Source organism: Ranitomeya variabilis, chromosome 4 (genome assembly GCF_051348905.1).
Source record: "Ranitomeya variabilis isolate aRanVar5 chromosome 4, aRanVar5.hap1, whole genome shotgun sequence".
NCBI classification, from domain to species: Eukaryota; Metazoa; Chordata; class Amphibia; order Anura; family Dendrobatidae; genus Ranitomeya; species Ranitomeya variabilis.
Window position 1 is genome coordinate 177,826,788 of NC_135235.1, and position 23,656 is coordinate 177,850,443.

The 23,656-nt window shown below is 42.2% G+C and overlaps 1 protein-coding gene across 26 annotated transcripts in view; it reads left to right on the forward strand.

The window, feature by feature from the left end:
• Positions 1–23,656, forward strand: part of KCNMA1 (potassium calcium-activated channel subfamily M alpha 1) — a 1,075,276-nt gene that overhangs the window by 681,279 nt on the left and 370,341 nt on the right. For 20 of the 26 annotated variants that reach the window (XM_077259420.1, XM_077259433.1, XM_077259414.1 and 17 more), the window contains exon 9: positions 10,224–10,315. In XM_077259420.1, coding sequence (XP_077115535.1) covers positions 10,224–10,315 — 92 coding nt within the window. Of the gene's footprint in view, positions 1–10,223; positions 10,316–10,423; positions 10,516–23,656 lie in introns of all 26 variants that reach the window. The other 6 variants (XM_077259415.1, XM_077259429.1, XM_077259438.1 and 3 more) reach the window with 1 other exon arrangement.

Here is a 23,656-nt window from a genome sequence, read left to right on the forward strand (position 1 = left end):
AACTATAGTAATAGTATGGCCAAAAAAAGGAATCAATCTTGTAACAGTAGGAAAAAAAAAACTATAACTGTCAGAGCATAGTCATAGATTTGGTTGCAAAGTCTTGCATTAATTCCAGTGCTTCAGTCTGTTTCCATAACAATATTCAGCAATGATAGGACCATTTACAATGATGCCACGGGAACTATGCCAACATGTATGCGACTCTCCGGCAGTGCACACAGACACAGATGGCAATAAATCCTAATATGAACAAAATTCATTTTTACACGTTTTTAATTGGCATTACATTATTTTTCATGACTTTTTATTAGTTTTCTTATGTTCATCTAAGGATATGTCAGCACAACATTTTTCCTGCCAAATTTTTCAAGTGAAAGATGTTTCAGGAAATGCCGGTATTTTTTCCCCCTGAAGTGTGTTTCTTAGCTTTGTTTAGTAGGGTCTTGAAGTTTTTAGCCACTGTTGTTTTTGAAGTGTTTTTCCAACAATTTTTCAGGTGTTTTTTCAACTGTTAGCAGTTTTTCTAGCAAAAACGTTGGCAAACGTTCAAAAAGATGTCCAAACATCTTCTAGGCATCTTTTGAGTTTTCCCATTGACTTGTATTACAACATATATTGCACCCTCAGAAAACACCTGAAGAATGATCTGCTGACTCCTTTTAACCGCTTTCTGTCTTTGGAAACCTGAAGTGGTTGAAAGGTGCTCAAAAGACTGAAGTTTTGAACAGCAAGTTGCTTTCATATTGAAATGCATATGTTCGTTCTTTTAAGTATTTAGTTAATCTTCTTTCAGGTGAGTTTTGGAGCAGACGAGCCTTAAAAAATGTTGTGTGCATATTCCCTAATAGTCCCTGCTGGATGTGTAAAATGCATGCCTTTTTAGAGGCATAATTCCTAAGTTCTAATGTAAAAATTGTAGTAAGTCCATCACCAGTTACCCTGCATGTAGAAAAGCCGTGGAGACACCATCACGTGTTTCTCAATGCAAGCAATAAATAGCCAGGTCTTTCACCGGGAAGGAACAACCACGGGAAGGGCAGCATCCAAAAAAGGAAAACCACCTATGCCAAAACATGGTATCCATCCACAGACAGCTGTTTCGGGGTATTTGCCCCTCATCAGTGTGGAGTAGGAAACTGGCTATTAGGAGCAGTGCCTAGTGAAAGGACTATAAACATAAGGATGAATGACCTCGGGGAGATCAAAACATCCAACACCGCGGAGACACCATCACATGTTTCTCAACGCAGTGATCCAGAACACTGCCCCCATCCCTTATGGGAAATATGCAAATGCATGTAGAAAAGCCGCGGAGACACCATCACGTGTTTCTCAACGCAAGCAATAAATAGCCAGGTCTTTCACCAGGAAGGAACAACCATGGGAAGGGCAGCATTCAAAAAAGGAAAACCACCTATGCCAAAACATGGTATCCATCCACAGACAGCTGTTTCAGGGTATTTGCCCCTCATCAGTGTGGAGTAGGAAACTGGCAAATACCCCAAAACAGCTGTCTGTGGATGGATACCATGTTTTGGATTAGGTGGTTTTCCTTTTTTGGATGCTGCCCTTCCCATGGTTGTTCCTTCCCGGTGAAAGACCAGTTACCCTGCATCATTTTTTTATACTGTAATCTTTGCATGTTGCAAATGGATAATTGAGCCTCATCAGCTCACACGGAAATCTTTAGGGCCAAGCACACAAGATCCTGATAAACATTCGGGCACTTTTGTGCAGTAAATAGGGTCCATTGAAAAATTATTTTTTTTAGTCTGATCTTGGGTCTGTTTAGTTTAGCTGTCTATTATAGGGTCACATTTGATTTTGAACGCTAGTCTACTTTGGAATGAATAATTCAGTTTGGTCTGGAGTTCGATGCCGCCTATGCCCCCACCCTGCAATTCATACATATGTGAAGTGCTATTGTCCCTGCATGCTCAGACCATTTGTCAGGCAATGCTGATGGTTGTCAGTAATCAATTTTACTCTTGCTACAACTTTCACATGGATCATATCAATGCTTGGAAGGGGTGGATTCTTTCAAATTTAACAATGGGGCCCAACAGTTTCTATTTACACCCCTGTCTGCACCCGCTTTGGCTATGCCTTGACCTTCATTATTCAACTTCCTGTCAATGCTAAAAGCCCTGAGGATGCACTGTCTTTGCATTTCATCGCTCTTTCTCAGATGGAGTCTGAGAAAGGACATGTACATCCAGCAGCCACCTTTGACCACAGTAGGTTAAGTCATAAATGTTTGTTGGACAAAACATGGCTCTGTATTTATGTGTATTATTTGAGAAGTAGACTAAACTTCCCCTATTACCCCACTCTCCCTAGTGTGTGACCCTCCAAATAGCATCACCTTTTTTTTCCACAAACTTTTTTGTCTGTTTAGTTTTGTTTTATATGTATCCCCAAAACTTCCTAGATCCAAACATTTAAGGGACGTCCCCAATGAAAATTGGGACTTTTTGCAGTTTTTCTTTTCTATTTTTTTTATTATGGATCTATATTTATGATATATATGATGATGACTGCATATTTTTTATAGACATCCATCGGTTTTGTTTGGCATTAAGTATGCCATGTCTCCTTAAATGTCATTTTTTTTACATTTCTTTATCTGTTATGTAACCAGAGGTGCATTTTCTAGTGAATTAGTGAACATATGCAGATGCTCTATAGTGGATCTGTAGCAATGCCAGAGGAAACTGCAATTCATTGCCAAGGAACTCTCCATCTGTGTTTTTTTCCATATCTATGAAATTGCATGTAAGATTCTGTTCGTACATTATTTTAATGTATAGTGTTTAAGTAGATTGCATCTTAATCAAAGACTTTGTACAATATGCTAAACAATTATTTAATGTTTTGAACAGAATTTTATTTAGAAGTCTGTGACCCACAATCATTTTTCTGTCTATTGTGGGTATTTTCCTCTACTTGTATTTCTATGTCTTACTGCATGGCACTGTATATCTGAAAGTGTGCCCCTATAGCAATCAGCTCCAGATAAAATATGTCTTGTCGTGTGCTAAACTGCTTCTGTATTACATAGAAAATCAATAGGAAGAATCTTTGTATACTCCTAGTGTGAACATACTTTTAAAAGCCCTTAACTTCCAACTCTGAAGTAGTTAAATCCCATTTACATATCAAATAAATAACATTAATTTATTAAAGGGGTTGTCCTGGCCAAATTGATACGTCTGTGCCACTCCCACTGTACGGCCTCGCTCAATACAAATGTATGGAGCAAGGCCACGCTCACCAGACGGGCTCTGACTGGGAGTAAGTATATAGTATACATACCTTCCGATCCTGTCTCAGAAACCTGCGAATCCCCGCAGCACACATTGCATGCACTGGGGGATCCAGAAGTCTGCAGTTACACAGAGGGACTGCAGACTTATCGATTTGGACAGGACAACCCCTTTAATTACTAAAAAGCATAATTAAACAAACATACCGTATTTTAAAACAGGGATATGGATCAAGGAAAAAACCTAGCCACTATTCACAGGGACCTTGGACATACAGGAAAATCATATGATAGTTAAATTTCAATATCCATTATTTTGCACTGGCCCCACTGGCCAAAGATTAAGAATAAAAAGTGTAAATCAATTACAAAACTCTAATAATGTAAATAACATAGCTAGCAGCAAGAATCCATATAAAAAGGCTTACAAAAATATACATATTATACCACAGGCAGGTAAACAGCACAAAAGCCCAGAACAAAGTCATAGTGTCAGACATCACCCTCCGTTCTTTAAATGCTCAGTCCTATAGTATGTTTCTTTATACTTATGGCAATGGGCAGAGAATGAGGTCACTACCATAATTTACAGATATAATGCAGATGTGAAATGATTAACATACTATGGTAGTGTTTACATCCATAGACTTTCCTGACTAATGCTTGTATCACTGATAAAGTTCTCTCCTGGATTTTAGGGCAAGAATTTCTGCTGTTGTTGTTGAGCTTATTTATCGTGATGTAAGCTGGCAACCATAAAATCCCTAAAGTTGTAAAGGTCAAAAGATATCCTACAGCCCACCATACACATTAGATGGCTGTTGAACAAACAATGTTTTGGATGATTGTTTGGCTGGCACTAGCTAATTTTTGGTAACCGATACGATTGGCATCTCAAAATCAGACATGCTTGATTGATATTTTCCTTGAGAATAACTTTCCCAATCCTCCCATACAAATTAAAATGTCAATCGAACCCATTAATATTGGCAGGTTCAGCCAATATTAGTTTTAGGTATAGGGGAAGGGGGGGGGGGTTTAAAACTTCTCTAACTGCTTTTTCTTACTCTTTACAATCCCTCTGAAAACCATAAAAAAAATTCTAGGTTATCATGTTTTCATGGAGTAATGGTGTGGGTAGAGGGTAAAAAGAGAGATTAGGAGTTACAGTGGGGAAAAACGTATTTAGTCAGCCACCAATTATACAAGTTCTCCCACTTATAAAGATAAGAGAGGCATGTAATTGACATCATAGGTAGACCACAACTATGAGAGTCAAAATTGAGAAAACAAATCCAGAAAATCACTTTGTCTGATTTGGCAATATTTATTTGTCAAATTATGGTGGAAAATAAGTATTTGGTCACATAAAAACATGCAGGATTTCTGGCTTTCACAGACCTGTAACTTCTTCTTTAAGAGGCTCCTCTGTCCTCCACTCATTACCTGTAGTAATAGCACCTGTTTGCACTTGTTATCAGTATAAAAGACACCTGTCCAAAACCTCAAACAGCCGCACTCCAAACTCCACTATGGGGAAGACCAAAGAGCTGGCAAAGGACACTAGAAACAAAATTGTAGCCCTGCACCAGGCTGGGAAGACTGAATCTGCAATAGGCAAGCAGCTTGGTGTGATGAAATCAACTATGGAAGCAATAATAAGAAAATGGAAAACATACAAGGCCCTGATAATCTCCCTCAATCTGGGGCTCCATGCAAGATCTCACCCCTTGGGGTCAAAATGATCACAAGAACGGTGAGCAAAAATCCCAGAACCACACAGTGGGACCTAGTGAATGACCTGCATATAGCCGGGACCACCATAACAAAGGTTACCATTGGTAACACTATGCCACCAGGGACTCAGATCCTGTAGTGTCAGACGTGTCCCCCTGCTAAAGCCAGTACATGTCCGGGCCCGTCTTAAGTCATATGGTCTGATGAAACCAAAGTAGAGCTGTTTGGTAGAAACAAAACTCGTTGTGTTTGGAGGAGACAGAATACTAAGTTGCATCCAAAGAACACCATACCTACTGTGAAGCATGGGGTGGCAACATCATGCTTTGGGGCTGTTTCTCTGCAAAGGGACCAGGAAGACTGATCTGTGTGCATGAAAGAATAAATGGGGCCATGTATCGTGAGATTTTGAGTGCAAACCTCCTTCCACCAGCAAGGGCATTGAAGATGAAACGTCGTTAGGTCTTTCAGCATGATAATGATCCCAAGGACACCGCCAAGGCAACGAAGGAGTGGCTATGTAAGAAGCATATGAAGGTCCTTGAGTGGCATAGCCAGTCTCCAGATCTCAACCCCATAGAATACCTTTGGAGGGAGTTGAAAGTCCGTGTTGCCCAGCGACAGGCCCAAAGCATCACTGCTCTAGAGAAGATCTGCATGAAGGAATGGGCCAACATACCACCAACAGTGTGTCCCAACCTTGTGAAGACTTACAGAAAACTTTTGACCTATGTCATTGCCAAAAAGGGATATATAACAAAATATTGAAATTAACTTTTGTTAATGACCAAATACTTATTTTCCACCATAATTTGCAAAATAAATCTTGCCATATCAGACAAGGTGATTTTCTGAATTTGTTTTCTCAATTTTAACTCTCATAGTTGTGGTCTACCTATGATGTCAATTACAGGCCTCTCTCATCTTTTTAAGTGGGAAACTTGCACAATTGGTGGCTGACTAAATACTTTTTTTCCCCACTGTATAGTTTCCTAAACTCAAAGATAAAAAAGCATGAAACAGACACTCATCCTCCAAAATCAGTAGGGGTGTGGGTCAGAAGAATGATTTGCTTAGATTTATATTTGAACCCAATAGATCAGGTCTTCAAGAAATTCCTGTGCATTCTGTTCGTCTAGCTTGAGAGTTCGTCAGATCTTCAGATTTGATTGACTTTGTTAATTCAACCCTGGTGACTGGGAGGCTGAGTTTGCATCTAGTTGAATAGCATCAGAGGTTCGGCAGCCATTATGAGACGTGTGATAATATTAGATCTGGAAAGGATGTAGGATATTTTGGCCATGGTGATCATGTCTAGTGACAACTCATAGGTAATATATGGGTTAACTGAACAGGACCACCAAATATAAGAGCTGACTTGGGACGTACATATCCAGTAGTATTTGGTTCTTCAGAGTTTCTAAGCATGCGAGACTCTTGTGTCACATTATCTATTTGTTCTGCTACTTTGTTAATTGTGCCTTTGCCATTTGAAATTATCTCAGTAACCTGTTTCAAAGCTTCAATAAACATTGAATCTAAAAAATATATACATATATATATTATAGGAGCTAACCAGTATGTTCTGTTCTGATATGAGTGAATCTCACCTTGCAATGTTTTGCAGACACCACGAATTCACAGAAAAGCACCTTCTGGTCGTTTCTCCTTTTTATTACAATTCGATTTTTGTAATGTATTCGTTTTTGTGGATTTTTGTGACATTCTCCCTTTTTTCTTGCGCTTTGGGTATTATTTGGTAAACCCAAATATTTTTGCTCTTTCAAACACGCTCGGCAAAGGGAGATCAGCTCCATGCTTGGATTGAGTAATCAGGGCTTGGCTGAGATTGCATATCTGTGACAGACATGTAGGAGGGTTAATCAGCCCTTTGCTGAACTGAACTGCACCAGATTTTTAGGAATGAAAATATTAAAATATTGAATTAAAATAAAAGTAATGCTGAATTCTACTTACAATTGTCAGTGAAATATGAATAACATACAAATAAATTAAATATTCTGATGATTAAATGTGTTATTTTATTTATTATTTTATTCTGTTATTACAAGTGAAACTCAGTCTTCCACTAAAGCATATATGTCACCAGTATTCCTAATATAAACTGTCTAAACCTCTTTGCTTTGATGAGGCTGGTGTAACTAGTTTGAAAATGATTGCTAGAATAACTGTAAAATCCTGATATTAAAATGAACATTTTATGAGTCCTGCTAAAGAGTCCTAGTCCATTAGTAAAAGTGTTTTCAGTTTCTGACATCCAGCCTGACTGACAGCTGCAGCTTGTGCTGAGCAGTTGATATTTCATCAGCAGCAGGGAGGAGAGACACTGAGCAGATTCAACAGTGTCATCAGGTCTAGGAGATATGTTTAATATATGCCATTTATGTTATGAAGCCTGGTGACAAATTCTTTTTAACAATTGATATAGCAATATTAAGGTTTCAGCAAATAATGGTAATTTGTTGTACAATGATAGGTCAATCAAATAATTTGTAATACACCCTGTGTCAATTCCTCACAGTTTTCAAGCTATTTGCTTGCATACATTGAATAGGAACCTTTATCGTTTCTTTTTAGAAGATACAAAACCTACACTGGCCATATGATGTTGATTATGACCAGGACATAATTTGTATTCCCTGTAATTAAAAAATGAAGTCAACCGTTGAATGACTAGAGTGTTGCATTGATACAGAAAGTATTTTTGAAGGCTATAGAACTTTTTATTATATGATGGATTAAGTTTTAAAACCATGTTGAACACATAACACCCTCTAAACCTCATATCTTTATAATGTATTTTATTTCTTTTGAACTTCTTTTTGTTTTTTTGCTATTAACCCAATTAAAGAAACGGCCTATTTTGGCCTTGGGACACAACATTTCTTTTAATTTTTTTCATCCTCACCTAATGTATTGAAAAACAATTTTTTGAGTGTTGGAGGAACAGTTGAATAATAAAAAACAGCAATTATGTCTGTATAACTGACATGTTAACTTTATTCTGTGGCTCAGTAAATTATAAGATTATATGAATACCAAATACATATATATATATATATATATATATATATATATATATATACATATATATATATATATATATATATATATATATAAGTTTTTTCTTTATTTGCAAAAAAAATTAACTCACAGAACTGTATGAGGGCTTGTGTTTTGTTTTTTGCTTGCAGGATGAGATTATGTTTTAATTAGTGTAATTTATGGAAGACAAATTTTTGTTTAGTTTTTTATCAAAGATAAACAAGCAACAACAATTTACAGTTTTTAGTTTATATGTTATGAAAATATTTTAGTTTTGGTTGATTTTTTTTTGTAGAAAATGTTTTTTTGTGTGATATTTTTATATTTTTTTTAACTTGATTTTTTATCAAGTTAAAGGACTTGATTGTTCGAATAGTATTCTGCAATACTTCTTTATTGCAGAATATTAGGCATTGTCATTGTAACATATAACAGCATCTGGTATGGCGTAATAGGTATACAAAGATGGCAAACCTTTAAAGCATTATTAGGTCCCAAATGCCATGACAACCAATAAAAGGGGAGGTCCGGTGAAAACAAGTTATCGCCTATCCATCAGATAATTTATTGATCATTGGATGATTGACCTCTGCTGACCTGAACCGACTGGCAGAACAGAGCAGGGCACTTTTATTCCCATTTGAATGAAGCAGCAGTGCTCATGCTCCACCATCACTTGGCTTTTCCTGGCAGCGTCACAATGAATGGACCAGCAATCAGGTATGTGCCCTGTCACTCCATTCAAGTGGTGATAAATGTTCCCTGTTGAGATTAAAAATTCCTTGTTTTGCAGATCGGTGCAAATCACAGCAGTCAGACCCTCACTGATCAATAAGTTGTTAGCATTTATCCTCTGTAAGTGATAACTAGTTTTCACCAGACAACCACTTTAGGAATTATGTTACCATGTTGACAGGGGGTTTATAGGGTGACAGAGGTGGGCAACGTCACTATTGATCAGTGTTAAATGACCAGGATATTTGTCATCTCTAATCCTATGCCTGTACCATTCTAATGCTGTACATATAGGGTGGATTGTATTAAGTCCTTGGTGGCCACACTATTTATATAGTGGATGTGCCAATGGGTAAAAATGATCAGTGCAGGAAAAAAATGGTAATAGAAACTGTCAAGAAGCAGGCTGGCTGCCTCATAATAAGCCCATTTAGCTTATTATAGTTGTACTTTTGTGCTAATCTTGACATTAAGTGCTGTGAATGCATGATGGTGTACTGCTTAGAATGTGCTGAAGGTCTGATGATTCCCTCATTGCCCATGTGGATTGTTTGTTAATATGCCGGTAGTGTGTTCATGAGATAATCAGCCCATTTTAGAACAGTTCACCCAAAGTACTACAGAGAAACAAGTAATAATATAGTGTAGTTATAAATATTTGTATACATAGCCTGTTAATGTATAAAGTCTAAAAATGTAAACTTGCTTCTTGACACTTTCCAGGTGGCAATATATATGAAACAATAAAGGTGAAGAGAAGATGCTAAGTTACAAACGTACAGGATTTCATGACTATATAGACAGTGGTAACTCAAGGATGAATTTTAATTTTAATTATAGTTTTCTTATTACACCTCAGTTCTGAATTGTCAAACTGACAAACTGTACAAGTTTTAGAGTGTAAAGAAGAAGGAAATTGCTCTACCAACCAGGTCAAATTCTTTGACATGTCGATTCTTTTGTATTACCAATAAAATAATAATGCTGGAGCATTTTTTTGGAAATCTCCATTCCTCTGGTTACCCTTTTCAAATTGTATAAGTAAATCGACAACTGGTTGATAATATTGCCCATGTCAATAGGACGTGAACTAACAAGGTTTGTCTCTGTCAATACAGACTGCCAGTTGGAAGATAGAGGCCATATATAAACTAAACCAAGCCTGACCTTTATCTCTCAACAACACTCCTTAGACAAGCAATCATTTCCGTGGTTTCATTCCTTTAATCTGGTGTAGGTAGTGCAAGTGCATTACAATGTACTACTTATTTGTAAAAACAAAATCCATCCAAACCTGGTTTATTTAGCTGGAGCTGCTCCCCCAATTCCACCGCCTATGTCAAGCGTGTCCTTTTCTGCAACAGACGTCCTTTCTTTCTTTTTAGTCTTCTCTTCTGTCTCCTGTCTTCCTTCCTAGGCCATGTTTGCCAGCTACGTCCCCGAAATCATAGAGTTAATAGGAAACCGAAAGAAATATGGTGGTTCTTATAGTGCAGTTAGTGGACGGAAGTAAGTATTGACCAAGGCGTGGTGTCATTGCTGCAGGGCGAACCTCTCTGCATGCTATTTGTCCTTTGTTTGTTTTTTTTCTTCCTATTTCTCGTTCCACGCACTCAGGCAATGTTTGCCCGATACGTCCCAGAAATTGCTGCTCTCATCCTTAATCGGAAGAAATATGGCGGGACGTTTAACTCAACAAGAGGGAGAAAGTAAGTTTGGTTTTGATTTATTTTTTTTTCTTAAGAAGAAGGTAAATTTTTTATATTTTAATAAGGTTTACCATTTTCCATTCTTTTTCTTCATGTAAGAATTAATTTCTTAAATAGCAATGAATTGAAATGTTAGAAATTCTGATGGTTTCTATCAAAATGAGTACGCAACTTGTATTTTCATCTTCATATTAATTTCAATTTTTCAAACACTGCTAAATATTAATCACGTAGATTGTACAGCAGTTATTGCCTTTTAATATAAAGACAAAAATTTGAATGAAGCTACATTTACACATCTGTTTCCATTTTTACATTTGTCAAGTAATGCATTGTTTTCCTCCTATGTCTACGTTTGGCCTCTGTTTTAAAAACTTGGTTTCTATCAGTTTTCTTTTTTTCTCAGTCACTTTTAAAAACTGAAGGGGGTAAACCATCTGAATTTTTTTTCCATTAACACTAAGCATTGGAGCATTTTGAAAACAGATGTACAGTACAGACCAAAAGTTTGGACACACCTTCTCATTTAGAGATTTTTCTGTATTTTCATGACTATGAAAATTGTACATTCATACTGAAGACATCAAAACTATGAATTAACACATGTGGAATTATATACTTAGCAAAAAAGTGTGAAACAACTGAAATTATGTCTTTTATTCTAGGTTCTTCAAAGTAGCCACCTTTTGCTTTGATGACTGCTTTGCACACTCTTGACATTCTTTTGATGAGCTTCAAGAGGTAGTCACCGGGAATGGTGACGACCTCTTGAAGCTCATCAAAAGAATGCCAAGAGTGTGCAAAGCAGTCATCAAAGCAAAAGGTGGCTACTTTGAAGAACCTAGAATAAAATACATAATTTCAGTTGTTTCACACTTTTTTGTTAAGTATAAAATTCCACATGTGTTAATTTATAGTTTTGATGCCTTCAGTGTGAATGTACAAATTTCATATTCATGAAAATACAGAAAAATCTTTAAATGAGAAGGTGTGTCCAAACTTTTGGTCTGTACTGTAAAACAAATGTCCTCTGTATTTCAACAGTTTTTGATGGTTTTAGTAGAGTAAAATGACCACATCTGATCAGCAAAAGCTGATGAGAATAGCAATGGACACACAGATCTGTTAATAAAACGGATGTGTAATTGGTTCCGTTAAACTTCATGGGTCAGTGTGATGTCCATCTTAAAAATGCATAGTACATGGATGAGTAAATGGACAAGTGAATGTCGCCTATGGAACATGCTTTGTAGTTGTTTGATGAGAACGGACAATTTAACGCTCCTGACATGATGGCATTTGTTGCCTCTGAACTTAGACCAAATTTCCCTTTTTGAAGTGTTGCATTCTTAAGGTAATCATTTACATATCTTGCTACCATATTTTCCAGCATAAAAGATGACTTTATAACCCCTGAAAATCTCAAAAGTCGGGGGTCGTCATTTAATCGCCTGGAGTCGTCTTACAGACGGCGTGCGAAGCAATCTGCGGTCGCCGCATATGGTGGGAGGAGCGTTCCCGATGAGGTGAGGGGGCGCCTTATCGGGAAGGTGTAAGTGAGGCAAGCTGCAGGTGTCTGGGATGCCTGGGGTATGGAAAAAAGAGAGAACGGTGCTGTACCCAGAAAAACATGCCTCTTTCACCCGTCTGGCCCGCCCTTGTATCCTATTACCTCCTTCTCTGCCTCTGAGATCTCTCACATACGTGCCTGCGCCGCTTCACTGCAGTCCTCAGGAGTAGAGATGGGCGAACCCGATCAGTAAAGTTCTGTATTGTTCGAGTTTGGCTGCCCGAACACCGGGTGTTTGTCGCGCTGTCAAAAGACAGCATGAGCACTCAGCTATGAACAGAGGTATAAAGTTTACCTCCAGTCACTGGTGTCAGCTGTGACTAATAACAGCAAGAGCAGGAGCAGCAGATGGGAGTGTTTCTCAGCAGCTCCTGCACTGTAAATAAATACTTTAAAAAAAACGGCGTGAGTCCTGCTGTATTTTTGCTAACCAGTCATCTAGCCAGGCAAAAGTCACAGCTAGGGGCTTCAACCCTCAGCTGTCAGCTTCAGCAAGGCTAGTTATGAAGAATACAATAGACCCCACGCCGTATTTTTTAATTATTTAAACAAATAATTTTAAAAAAATAGCGTGGGGTCCCCCGCATTTTTGACAACCAACCTTGCTAAAGCAGACAGCTGGGGGCTGGTATTCTCAGTCTGGTAAGTCGCAATGGATATAAGCCCCCCAGCCTAAAAATAGCAGCCCGCAACTGCCCAGAAAAGGCACATCTATTAGATGCGCCAATTCTGGCACTTTGCTCTGTTCTTCCCACTTGCACTGTAGCGGTGGCAAGTAGGGTGATAGTTTGGGGGTTGATGTCACCTTTGTATTGACCGGGGATATCAAGCCCTGTCTTTAAGATGCCCCCATTACTAAACCCATAGTCATATTGCATGAAAACATAGACACCAAGAATAAAGTCCTTTTAATTGAAAAAATTACACAGACTTCTTTAATAATCTCAATTATACATACTTACAACCTCACCTAATTCCACTGAAGCTGTCGTTCTCCTGTAATAAACCAAAAGTAATAAAACAACAATATACCATACCTGTCTGTCGTTCTGCCCCACGCCGCAATCCATGTCTGGGGGGAAAACAGTCTTCAACCTGGATGGTGCCAAGATGCGACTGTTCAGGCTGAGAAGCACTGGTGAATGAGTGGCTGCGAGCGCAGCCTCAGTGACTAGCGGTGATGTCACTCAGGCTGCGTTCCCAGCCGGGCTGAACTGCTGTGACCTTGGTGAGATCCCCGCTAGCACCACTAGAAAAACTCTCATGGTGCTAGCAGGGATGTCGCCAAGGTCACGGCAGTTCAACCCGGCTGGAAACGGAGCCTCATTGACCAGAGGTAACCTCGATGATGTCACCACCAGTCTCTGAGGCTGCTCATTCACCAGTGGTTTTCAGCTTGGACGGTCGCATCTTGGCACCATCCAGGTTGAAAACTGTTTATCCCCCAGACATGCTTTACAGCGTGGGACAGAACGATGGACAGGTATATTGATGTTTTTATATTTTAGTTTTATTACAGGAGAACAAGGGCTTCGGTTAAATTAGGAGTTTAAATAAAAATGGAAAACTGTGTTTAGTCTTATTTCAAATAAAGGACTTTATTCTGGTTGTGTCTATATTTACCATATAACTAAAGCATTAGTAATGGATGGGTGTCTCATAAATGCCTCTCCATTACTAATCTGTGGGCTTGATGTCCCCTGACAATACAAAGGGTAAATCAACCCCACAAATATGAACCCCACTTGCCACCACTACAGGGCAAGTGGGAAGAGCCGGGAAAGCACCAGAATTGGCGCATCTAATAGATGTGTCTTTTCTCGGCAGCTGCAGGCTGCTCTTTTTAGGCTGGGGGGGAATATCCATGCCCCTTACCAGCCTGAGAATACCAGCCCCTAGCTGTCTGCATTAGCAAGGTTGGTTGTCAAAAAGGGGGGCCCCACGTCATTTTTTAAAAATTATTATTTATTTAAATAATTAAATAATGCGGCGTGGGGAACCCTCTATTCTTGATAACTAGCCTTGCTGAAGCTGACAGCTGAGGGTTGCAGCCTGGCTCGTTAGCAAAAATACAGGGGAACCCACGCCGCTTTTTTTAAATTATTTATTTACAGCGCAGGAGCAGCTGATGAATACCCCCATCCACCGCTTCTGCTCTCGCTGTTATTAGCAGCAGCAGGTTTTGGATGATGGGAGCAGTTGTCCAATCAGCTGATACCAGTGACCGGAGGTAAACCTTATACCTCCGATCACAGCTGAGCACTCACGCTGTCTTTTGACAGCATGGGAAACGCGGCTCTCTGACCTGCGGGGAGGTTTTCACCGCCGATCAGAAGCGGTGGTTGCTGTGCTGCTATGCACATTACAGCGCAGCAAACACCAGGTGTTTGGGCCCCCCTTTCAAGTGAAGAGGGGTAGTCTTATACGGCGAGTATATCTCAAACTCTATATTTTAACTGGAAAAGTTGGGGGTCATCTTATACTCCCAGTCATCTTATGCGCCGGAAAATATGGTACTTTTTTACTTTTTTCGCTGTACTGTCAAGGTATTTTTACAATACAAAAATGCAATAATTTTGACAACTAACAAAGATAGGAAAAAAAAGTGTCTTTCTTCAGAATTTTTCTTTGTAGTTTAATATACCTCAGTCAATGAAATTTACTTTCAAACAGTCCTTTGATGTATTCTATGTATTAATCAGCGTTTATCATAGTTTAGTGCCAGAGGGCGTAGGTCCTCATTTTAGTTTTGCATGTATATAACTCAATCCCTAGCATTCATGTAAATTAGACTGAGATTTTTTTTTAAAAAGACATACCCAATGGTAAATTTCCAACACCTTGACATTTTTATTAGCGCTATGGCTTCAAATCTCTAATGTCTCAAAACATTATATAGGGGGACCTCCTTTTTGGGATCTGTCTGGCACTGAAGTCTGTATACGGACTACGAATAACATCGAACTACACCAAGTCTTTTTATAGACAGGACATGTGCTTTACACACAAAACAATCATATTAGCAATCATTCTCTATGCATAGAGTGTGGTCAGCTTGATTAAATAGGCTAATAAATGATGTCTGAAGACTTGCATGTGGTAAATCTGTGGTCATTTAAAGGGATCCTGTCAGCAGGATTGTGCATAGTAACCTACAGACAGTGTCATGTCTTTATACTGATTAAAATGATATTTTGGTGGATTAAATCCATCTTGTGGTTGTTTAATCTTTTTTTCAGTTTTGAGTTATGATATGTTCGTGCTCCGGGGTGGCCTGTGGGGGGCTTCATGTGGTGCTCTGATTAGATATTCATAATACAGACTGCTGACAGGTCACTGATCCCTCACTGACCTGCCCCCTAGTATACATAAAGAATATCTGTATATACTAAATAAAAAAAAAACTTCTGCAGGTAGGTACCAGCCATAAGACCTGTACTGCAGCATAATCACATATTTACTGTGTAGTTACTACATGTGGTTGAGCTTTTCCTGAGGAGTATAAAAAAAATACAAATGGCGCCTGCGCAGTAGCAGCTATCGGTGTACATAGCTGAGATCCGATAGCTGCTATTGCACAAGTGCCGGCGGCGGCTTCTTGCTAGAGAAGAAAAAAATGTCATCCTCCAAGATGGTGCCGCCTGCGCAGTAGCAGTTTTCGGCGCTCGCCGAGAGCTGCAACTGCGCAGGCATGGGCAGTGCCATCTTGGAGAAGGACATTTTTTTCTTCTCTAGAAAGATGGCACCGCTGGCACATGCGCAATAGCAGCTATCCCTCTTACTTTCTGTGTTAAGGAAGTTATATTGAAACAAATGTTTTAGATCATGTGTAATATTTAACCCAAGATATTAAAACATTGGCAAGGACAAACTGTTTGAACTATTCATCTAGGCATCATTTGTGATTTACCCCAATTCACATTTAGCCCTTTAATTTTCCCAAATGCTTTTATTACATTTAAACCTGACCAGTAAGTGGCTCTCCAAGAAAAGCAAAATAGGGTGTTAGGGCTAGCGGAACGCACAAAATAATTAGGAAGATGGTATAAGGTGCGTTCGCAGCCCGGGGTCCACCATGCAGTGTAACCTGCTGCTGAGTAATGATGGACTATATGGCGGTATAATGTGGATACACACACGGGTTAGCTTCACCCGGTATGAAAGAAGCGAACCCTGTTGCGTCACAGGGCCGCGGTACCGCACAAAGAGCGCAAGCAAGGAGTCACAGAACTCTATCCCAAGACACAGGAAAAGAGTTCCTCTAGACCTCTTGCGCTCGACACCGCTACTGGGGTGTCAGAGTTTTAACAAAAATAATAATTTAATGCACAAGAGTGCGTGCAGTGCCGCTCTGGCGGACGCCACTAACCACCCAGACTTGGGTCAGGAAAGTGCTCTAATAGCGCACGGCGCCGCACTGGCGGTCACAGCAATAAGACGCTGTATCGTGTGTTAGGGTAGGATAGCACTATCGAGTGTTAGATAGCAAGCATCCACCATACGCGAGCAGTCAACAACACTAGGAAGGGGGATGATTAATGAGCGACTTTCACACATCTTCACACACACGTTTTCAAGTATACACTAGCGCATGGCCGAGCTGCCATGCGAACCTTTTATAGCGGCAGTGCTATGGTACCTTCCAGATGATCCAATAGGAGCCGCAACAGAACCTGAGCATGTGACCCCCGACCTCCAATGGGAGGTCATCCCGTGGGCCTGCTCAGTATGGGAAAAGCAGGACTTAGTCCCAGAAAGACCTGCTCGCTGCTGATCAGTGCTGGCTACAAAGACAGAGCCGGGAAGGGCAACAGTAACCAGTCGCACAGTATCAGCTTGACCCAGACGCTGGGACCGACGTCTCCACTGAGCAGGCTCCACTCCCGTGCAGAGGCGGGAACTCGGCACCTAACATTACCACCCTCCCTGGGCCTTGCTACGTTCAAAGGCTGCAATGAGCAGCAGAGCCTGAATGTGCTCCACAGGTTCCCAGATTCTGTTCTCTGGGCCGTGACCCTTCCAGTCCACCAGATAGAACTTTTTGCCACGTACCACCTTGCACCCCAAGATAGTGTTCCCCTCTTAATCATCTGTGGACGAACCCGATGTCCCGGCAGATGACTCAGAAAACCGGGACATGTAAATGGGCTTTAGGTGGGACACATGAAAGGTGTCGGTGATACCCAGGCATGGAGGAAGAGCCAGACGGTAGACCACAGGATTAACCTGTTCCAGAACCTTGAAGGGAGCTAAGTAGTGAGGTGGAAACTTAGTGCACTCAACTTGCAGCCTTATATTGCGGGCGGAGAGCCACATTAAGTCGCCAGGAGCAAAGTTTGGAGCGGGGCGCCGATATGCATCGACAGAGACCCTCATTCTCTCCTTGGAGACCCGGATGGCATCCTGTGTGCAGTCCCAGATGTCCCTAGAGTCGGCAGAAGACACGGGCATGGGCACAGGAACCTGCGGATGCTGGCCGTAATTAAGGAGGGATGGGGTCTGCCCAGTGGAGTCGGCTACGCGTTGTTCAAGGCAAACTCCGCCCACAGTAGCAGGGATGCCCAGTCATCCTGCCTGGCCTAGACAAAATGTCGTAGGTATGTGACCAGGGTTTGGTTGGCCCTCTCTACGAACTAATTCATCTCGGGATGGTATGCGGAAGAGAGATTCAGCTCAATACTAAGTAGGCGACAAGGCTCTCTCCAGAACCGAGACGCAAACTGGGGACCCCGGTCACTGACAATCTTATCAGGCATACCGTGGAAGTGGAAGACATGTTTGACAAACAACGCCGCCAAGGCCCGAGCAGAAGGTAACCGTGGGAGAGGCACCAAATGCACCATTTTAGAGAAATGGTCGGTAACTACACAAATAATGGTTCAGCTACAGGACTTGGGTAAGCCAACCACAAAGTCCATCCCGACCATCCCCCAGGGCCTATCAGCCACCGGTAGGGGTAAAGTAGCTCAGCAGGCCAGTTTCAAGAAGACCTATTCCTGGTGCAGGAGACGCAAGCCCAAATATAGTCTACGGGCCATGTGCTGCCACCAGTACGTCCTCGCCAGAAGCTCTGATGTCCTCTTGATCCCGAAATGTCCACCCACCCTGGACGATTGATCCCAAGAGAGAACCTCCGGTCGCAAATTAGATGGCACAAATGTCTTGCCCAGGGGCACAGACTCTAGCGACACCGGAGCCACAGTTCTCAGACTCTCGGAGGGGACAATTAGCCGAGGCTCCTCCTCCTCCTCTGATGACACCACAGAGCGGCAGAGAGCATCGGCGCGAATGTTCTCCTCCCCGGATAGAAAATAAAGGGTGAAGTGGAACCGAGAGAAGAACAGGGACCATCTAGCCTGGCGAGAATTTAGCTGCTGGGCTGTTTGCAAGTACACCAAATTCTTGTGGTCGGTGTAAATTTGGAAGGGAAAGTGAGCTCCCTCCAGGAGGTGTCTCCACTCTCAAAAGGCCAACTTCATTGCCAACAACTCCCTGTCCCCGATGGAATAATTCCTCTCCGCCGGAGTGAAGGTCTTGGAGAAGAAAAGCAAGGATGCTTCCGACCTTGAGCGTCCTTTTGGAAGAGGACCACTCCAGCACCGACGGATGAGGCATGCACCTCAATAATGAAGGGCTTATCTACATCGGGATGATGCAGAATGGGAGCACTAGCAAAATGGAACTTAACAGATAAGAAGGCCTTGGAGACTTCCTCCGACCACAATTTGGGATTTGCACCCTTCTTGGTGAGGGCTACCAAGGGAGCTACCAAAGTGGAGAAGTGGGGAATGAACTGGCGATAGTAATTAATGAACCACATAAAGCGCTGCACCGTTTTGAGAGAATGAGGTTCCTGCCAGTCCATCACTGCTTGTAGTTTGGCAGGATCCACAGCTAATCCCCGAGCTGAGATTATATAACCCTGGAAAGGCAAGGACTCCTGCTCAAACAGACACTTCCCCAAGTTGGCATAGAGGGAGTTTTACCCGTAGGAGGTCGAAGACTCTGCAAACATCTCTCCGGTGGGAATCTATATCTGGAGAGTAGATGAGAATATCATCCAGATAGACTACCACCGAGGTGGAGAGCATATCCCAGAAGATGTAATTCACAAAGTCTTGGAAGACGGCTGGGGCATTACAGAGCCCAAAGGGCATCACCAGATACTCATAGTGCCCATCCCTGGTATTAAAAGCCGTCTTCCATTCGTCCCCCTCACGGATGCGAATCAGGTTGTAAGCACCCCGCAGATCTAACTTAGTAAATACCCTTTCCCCACATAGTCTATCGAAGAGCTCAGATATCAAAGGCACAGGGTACTTATTCTTAACGGTGATGGCGTTAAGACCCCGGTAGTCAATACATGGACGTAATTCTCTGTCCCTCTTTTGCACAAAGAAGAACCCCGCCCCCGCAGGTGACACTGACTTCCTAATGAATACTCTTGCCAGATTTTCCTGGATGTATAGGGACATTGCCTCCGTCTCTGGGAGAGACAGGGGATAGACTCGTCCCCGGGGAGACTCTGACCCAGGCAAGAGATCAATAGGACAGTCATAGAGGCTGTAGAGTCTCTACAGTTCTCTTGGAGAATACTTCTGCATAAGACCAATAGTGTTTGGGGAGAGAGGTAAGATCTGCGGGTACCTCTGTTGTGGCAACCTGAACACACTCCCTCAGACATCTGCCCTCACAAGATTTACTCCATCCCAGAATTCTCCCAGAGGACTACTCTATATGTGGAGAGTGGTAACGCAACCAAGGTGTCATGATCCGGGTCGGAGTTTGCTTTGTTTCTCTTATTCCGGCCTGGTCATGGTGGGTTTAACTATTTCTGCCTCTCTTTGATTTGGGAGTGGCTATTTCTTGGTGCCCTTGTTGGCAGCTTGTGTCAGTGATAGTTTTGGGCTTGTTTGAACTGCTAACCTGTGAATCCCCTGTGTTCCTTTTGCCTCTGACCTCCCTTACCTGTATCTGACCTGTCTCTTGTACCTGACCTAGTGTGACTCTGGTGTGTATCCCCTCCATTTGTGACTCGGCTAAAACTCTGACTTCGTCTCTGTTTTCCGTCGTTGTTACCACACGTCTGTCTGGCTTTTTGACCTTTTGGCTTACTCTGACTCCGTTCTCTGTCTCACGTCTCTGGTACCTTTGCTCCTGGCTGGTTCTGACCCTCGGCTTGTATTTTGACCACGAGTTCTGTTTTCCCTTTTAAACTATACGCTTACTGACCGTTACTGACTTGGCTCGTTTTGACCACTCTCTGTCGCCACCTGGTGGCGCAGTGCAACGTGCACTGGGCTGCGCTGCGGCAAGTGTGACCTCTTTTTCTGTCACCTACTCTCCCTTCTGGAGTCTGCACATACCTGCATTGCTGCAGCGTGACATTATCACTGACCCTGAAACATTTAAAAGAGATTTCACACTTTTTTTTCTCTCTCTGTTCATGGATCCGCTGCATACGCTGGTGGATCAAATAATTAACCTGACACAGATGCAGACATTATCCATGGAGCATAGGACCTTGACTACCTCTCAGAAGAAGGTGCAGAGGGAGCTTGCAGAGACAGTTAAGATAATCCAGGGTGTTTCCTCTTCCTCTGTCAGTAAGTCAGGTGAGATGACTGATGTTTCTCTGCAGTCTCCTGAACCCTCTGTTAAACTACCTGACACATTCTCTGGTGAGAAGGAAAAATTCCACGCATTCAAGGAGAGTTGCAAACTATTATTTTCCCTTAGACCACGATCTTCAGGGGATGAGAATCAGCGAGTGGGGATAGTTATATCTTTACTTCGGGAGGGTCCGCAGTCGTGGGCATTTTTCTTACCTCCGACCGCCCCTGAAAGAATGTCTGTGAATATGTTCTTTGATGCTCTGGGGCTGATATATGACGAACCTGATCATGTTAGACTGGCAGAGGACACTATTATGGGGCTCTCTCAGGGTAAACTCTCAGCCGAGTGGTACTCTTCGGAGTTCCGGCGGTGGTCTTCAAAGGTTTCCTGGAGCAACTCGGCTCTCAGGTGTTTGTTCCAGAGGGGACTGTCTGAACATTTAAAGGATGCTCTGGCTCTCCGTCCTTCCCCCAGATCCTTGGAAGAGGCCATGACTCAAGCTGTCTGCATGGATCGGAGGTTACGAGAGAGAGGAGTCATGCAATTATTATTATTATTATTCATTTTTATAGCGCCACTTATTCCATGGCGCTTTACATGTGAAATACGGGGCAAATATAGACAAATACATTAAACATGAGCAAAAAACAATGGGATGCTCCTTTCCTTCCTAGTAAGCCAGAGTCTTTGCCACCTGTTGAGCCCATGGAAGTGGGAGCCATCACTCTCAAAGAAAAAGAGAGGAGACGTTGGTGACTTGGCAAACTCTGTTTTCACTGTGGAGATCCCGGACATTTGAAAATGGACTGTCCTTCCTGCTCACCGACTAACAAGTGACTGAGTCTGGGTGATTGTCGTGGTGGTCACCCAGATTCACAGGTACCTTTTTCTTCATTTTCAAAGATATTGTTGAAAGTGGAACAAGCTGTTATGGACTGTGTGTTTGCTATCTCGGCTTTTGTGGACTGTGGGTCCTCCATGAATTTTATTGACTCCAAACTGGTGGCCACCTGTAAGTTAGGGACAGTTAGGCTGGAGACTCCCATTAAACTTGTGGCTATCGACTCTTCAGCTATCACAAAGAATGGGGTTAATTTAATCTCTGAGGAGTTTACCCTCAAGGTGGGGGCCTTACACCAGGAGTATATGTCATGCTTTGTCCTGGACAGTCTCCCGGCTGGACTGGTGTTAGGTTTTCCATGGTTACAACTACATAACCCGGTTATTGACTGGGGGTCCCGGGATATTGTAAAGTGGGGACTTAATTGTTCTAAATGTTGCCTTATTTCGGTGTCTGTGTCATCCGTCAGTCTCCAGGGTATTCCGGAGCACCTGAGAGACTTTGAGGATGTGTTCTCGGAAAAAGAGGCTGAGGCTTTACCACCACACCACCCATTTGATTGTACTATAGACCTGGTTTTTAATGCTAAATTGCCCAAGGCCTGTTTATACAATCTATCTGGTCCTGAGAGATCTGCCATGAAAGAATACATCTCAGGGGGATATCCCTGCCATCTTATCAGATATTGGAGCCGATTCCTGCGAATCCTGGAATCAACAATTTCCTCCACCACAAATTGTTCTTGCCCATCAATCACCACAGGCTGCGGAGGTGGCACAACACGTCCCTGGAAGGTATTAGGAGATACTGGCTTTAGTAAAGATACATGAAAAACTGGATGCACCTTCATAGTCCCAGGCAGCTTCAGCCGGCAGGCCACAGAGCTCACAATACCGTTGATCTTGAAAGGGCCAATGAATTTCTGTCCAAGTTTTTGTCAAGGAACGTTTAACTTCAGATTGTTAGTTGCTAACCACACGGAATCTCCTACCTAGAACGTGGGTGCAGGATTACGGAATCTATCAGCCGATCTCTTATAATGTTCTTGAGCTGTGGTCAGGGATTCCTTCAGAACCTCCAGATTTTGCCTCATCGCAGTCAGCCTTTCCTCCACTGCCGGAATCGGAGAATTAATTGGAGACCTAGGTAAGATACACGGATGATAACCCAGATTGGCAAAGAAAGGTGTAAATTTAGTGGAGGCACTCTGAGAATTGTTATATGAAAATTCGGCTAACGGCAGCAACTCCAACCAATCATCCTGGAGATGGCAGACATAGCATCTTAGATATTGTTCCAGCGTCTGGTTGGTACGCTCAGTCTGACCATTTGTCTGGGGATGGTAAGCGGAAGAGAGACAGACATTAATATTGAGTGCAGAGCAAAACCCCTCCAGAATCTTGAAGTGAACTGTACTCCACGGTCAGAGATGATCTCATCCAGAACCCCATGCAACCGAAAGACATTCTGTATAACCAAGTTCACTGTATCTTTAGCTGAGGGGAGGCCGGTGCATGGAACAAAATGAGCAGCTTTAGTCAGGCGATCAACTACCACCATGATTGTATTCATGCCTCCCGATGTAGGCAGCTCCACAATAAAGTCCATTGATATAGACCCCGAAGGGCGGGATGGAACAGGTAATGGTTGTAGAAGACCCGTAGGCGCCACATGAGGAGTCTTGTAATGAGCACATACCTTGCAAGAGAGAACATAGTCCTTGGTATCCTTCAGGCAAGTTGGCCACCAGAAGAATCGGCTCAGGAACTCTTGTGTCTTCTGTACCCCCTGTGACCAGCCAACTTGGAGTCATGTACCAACTTGAGGATCTGCAGACGGACGACCTCAGGGACGTAGATACGTCGATCTCTGAACCACATGCCACCCTTAAAGACAAGATGAATATCCACAGGTGGGTTGGCCAGAAATACATCACTGTCATAGGCCTCCCTGCACTCCTTCCACAAGTCCTGATCGTGGATAACTCCGATGAAATTGGCATCAGATAGAATGGTCTTGGATGGGGCTCCAGGTACAGAATCTGCAGCATGGATTCGGGATAAAGCATCAGCCTTCCCATTACGAGAGCCTGGACGGTACAAGATAACAAAGTT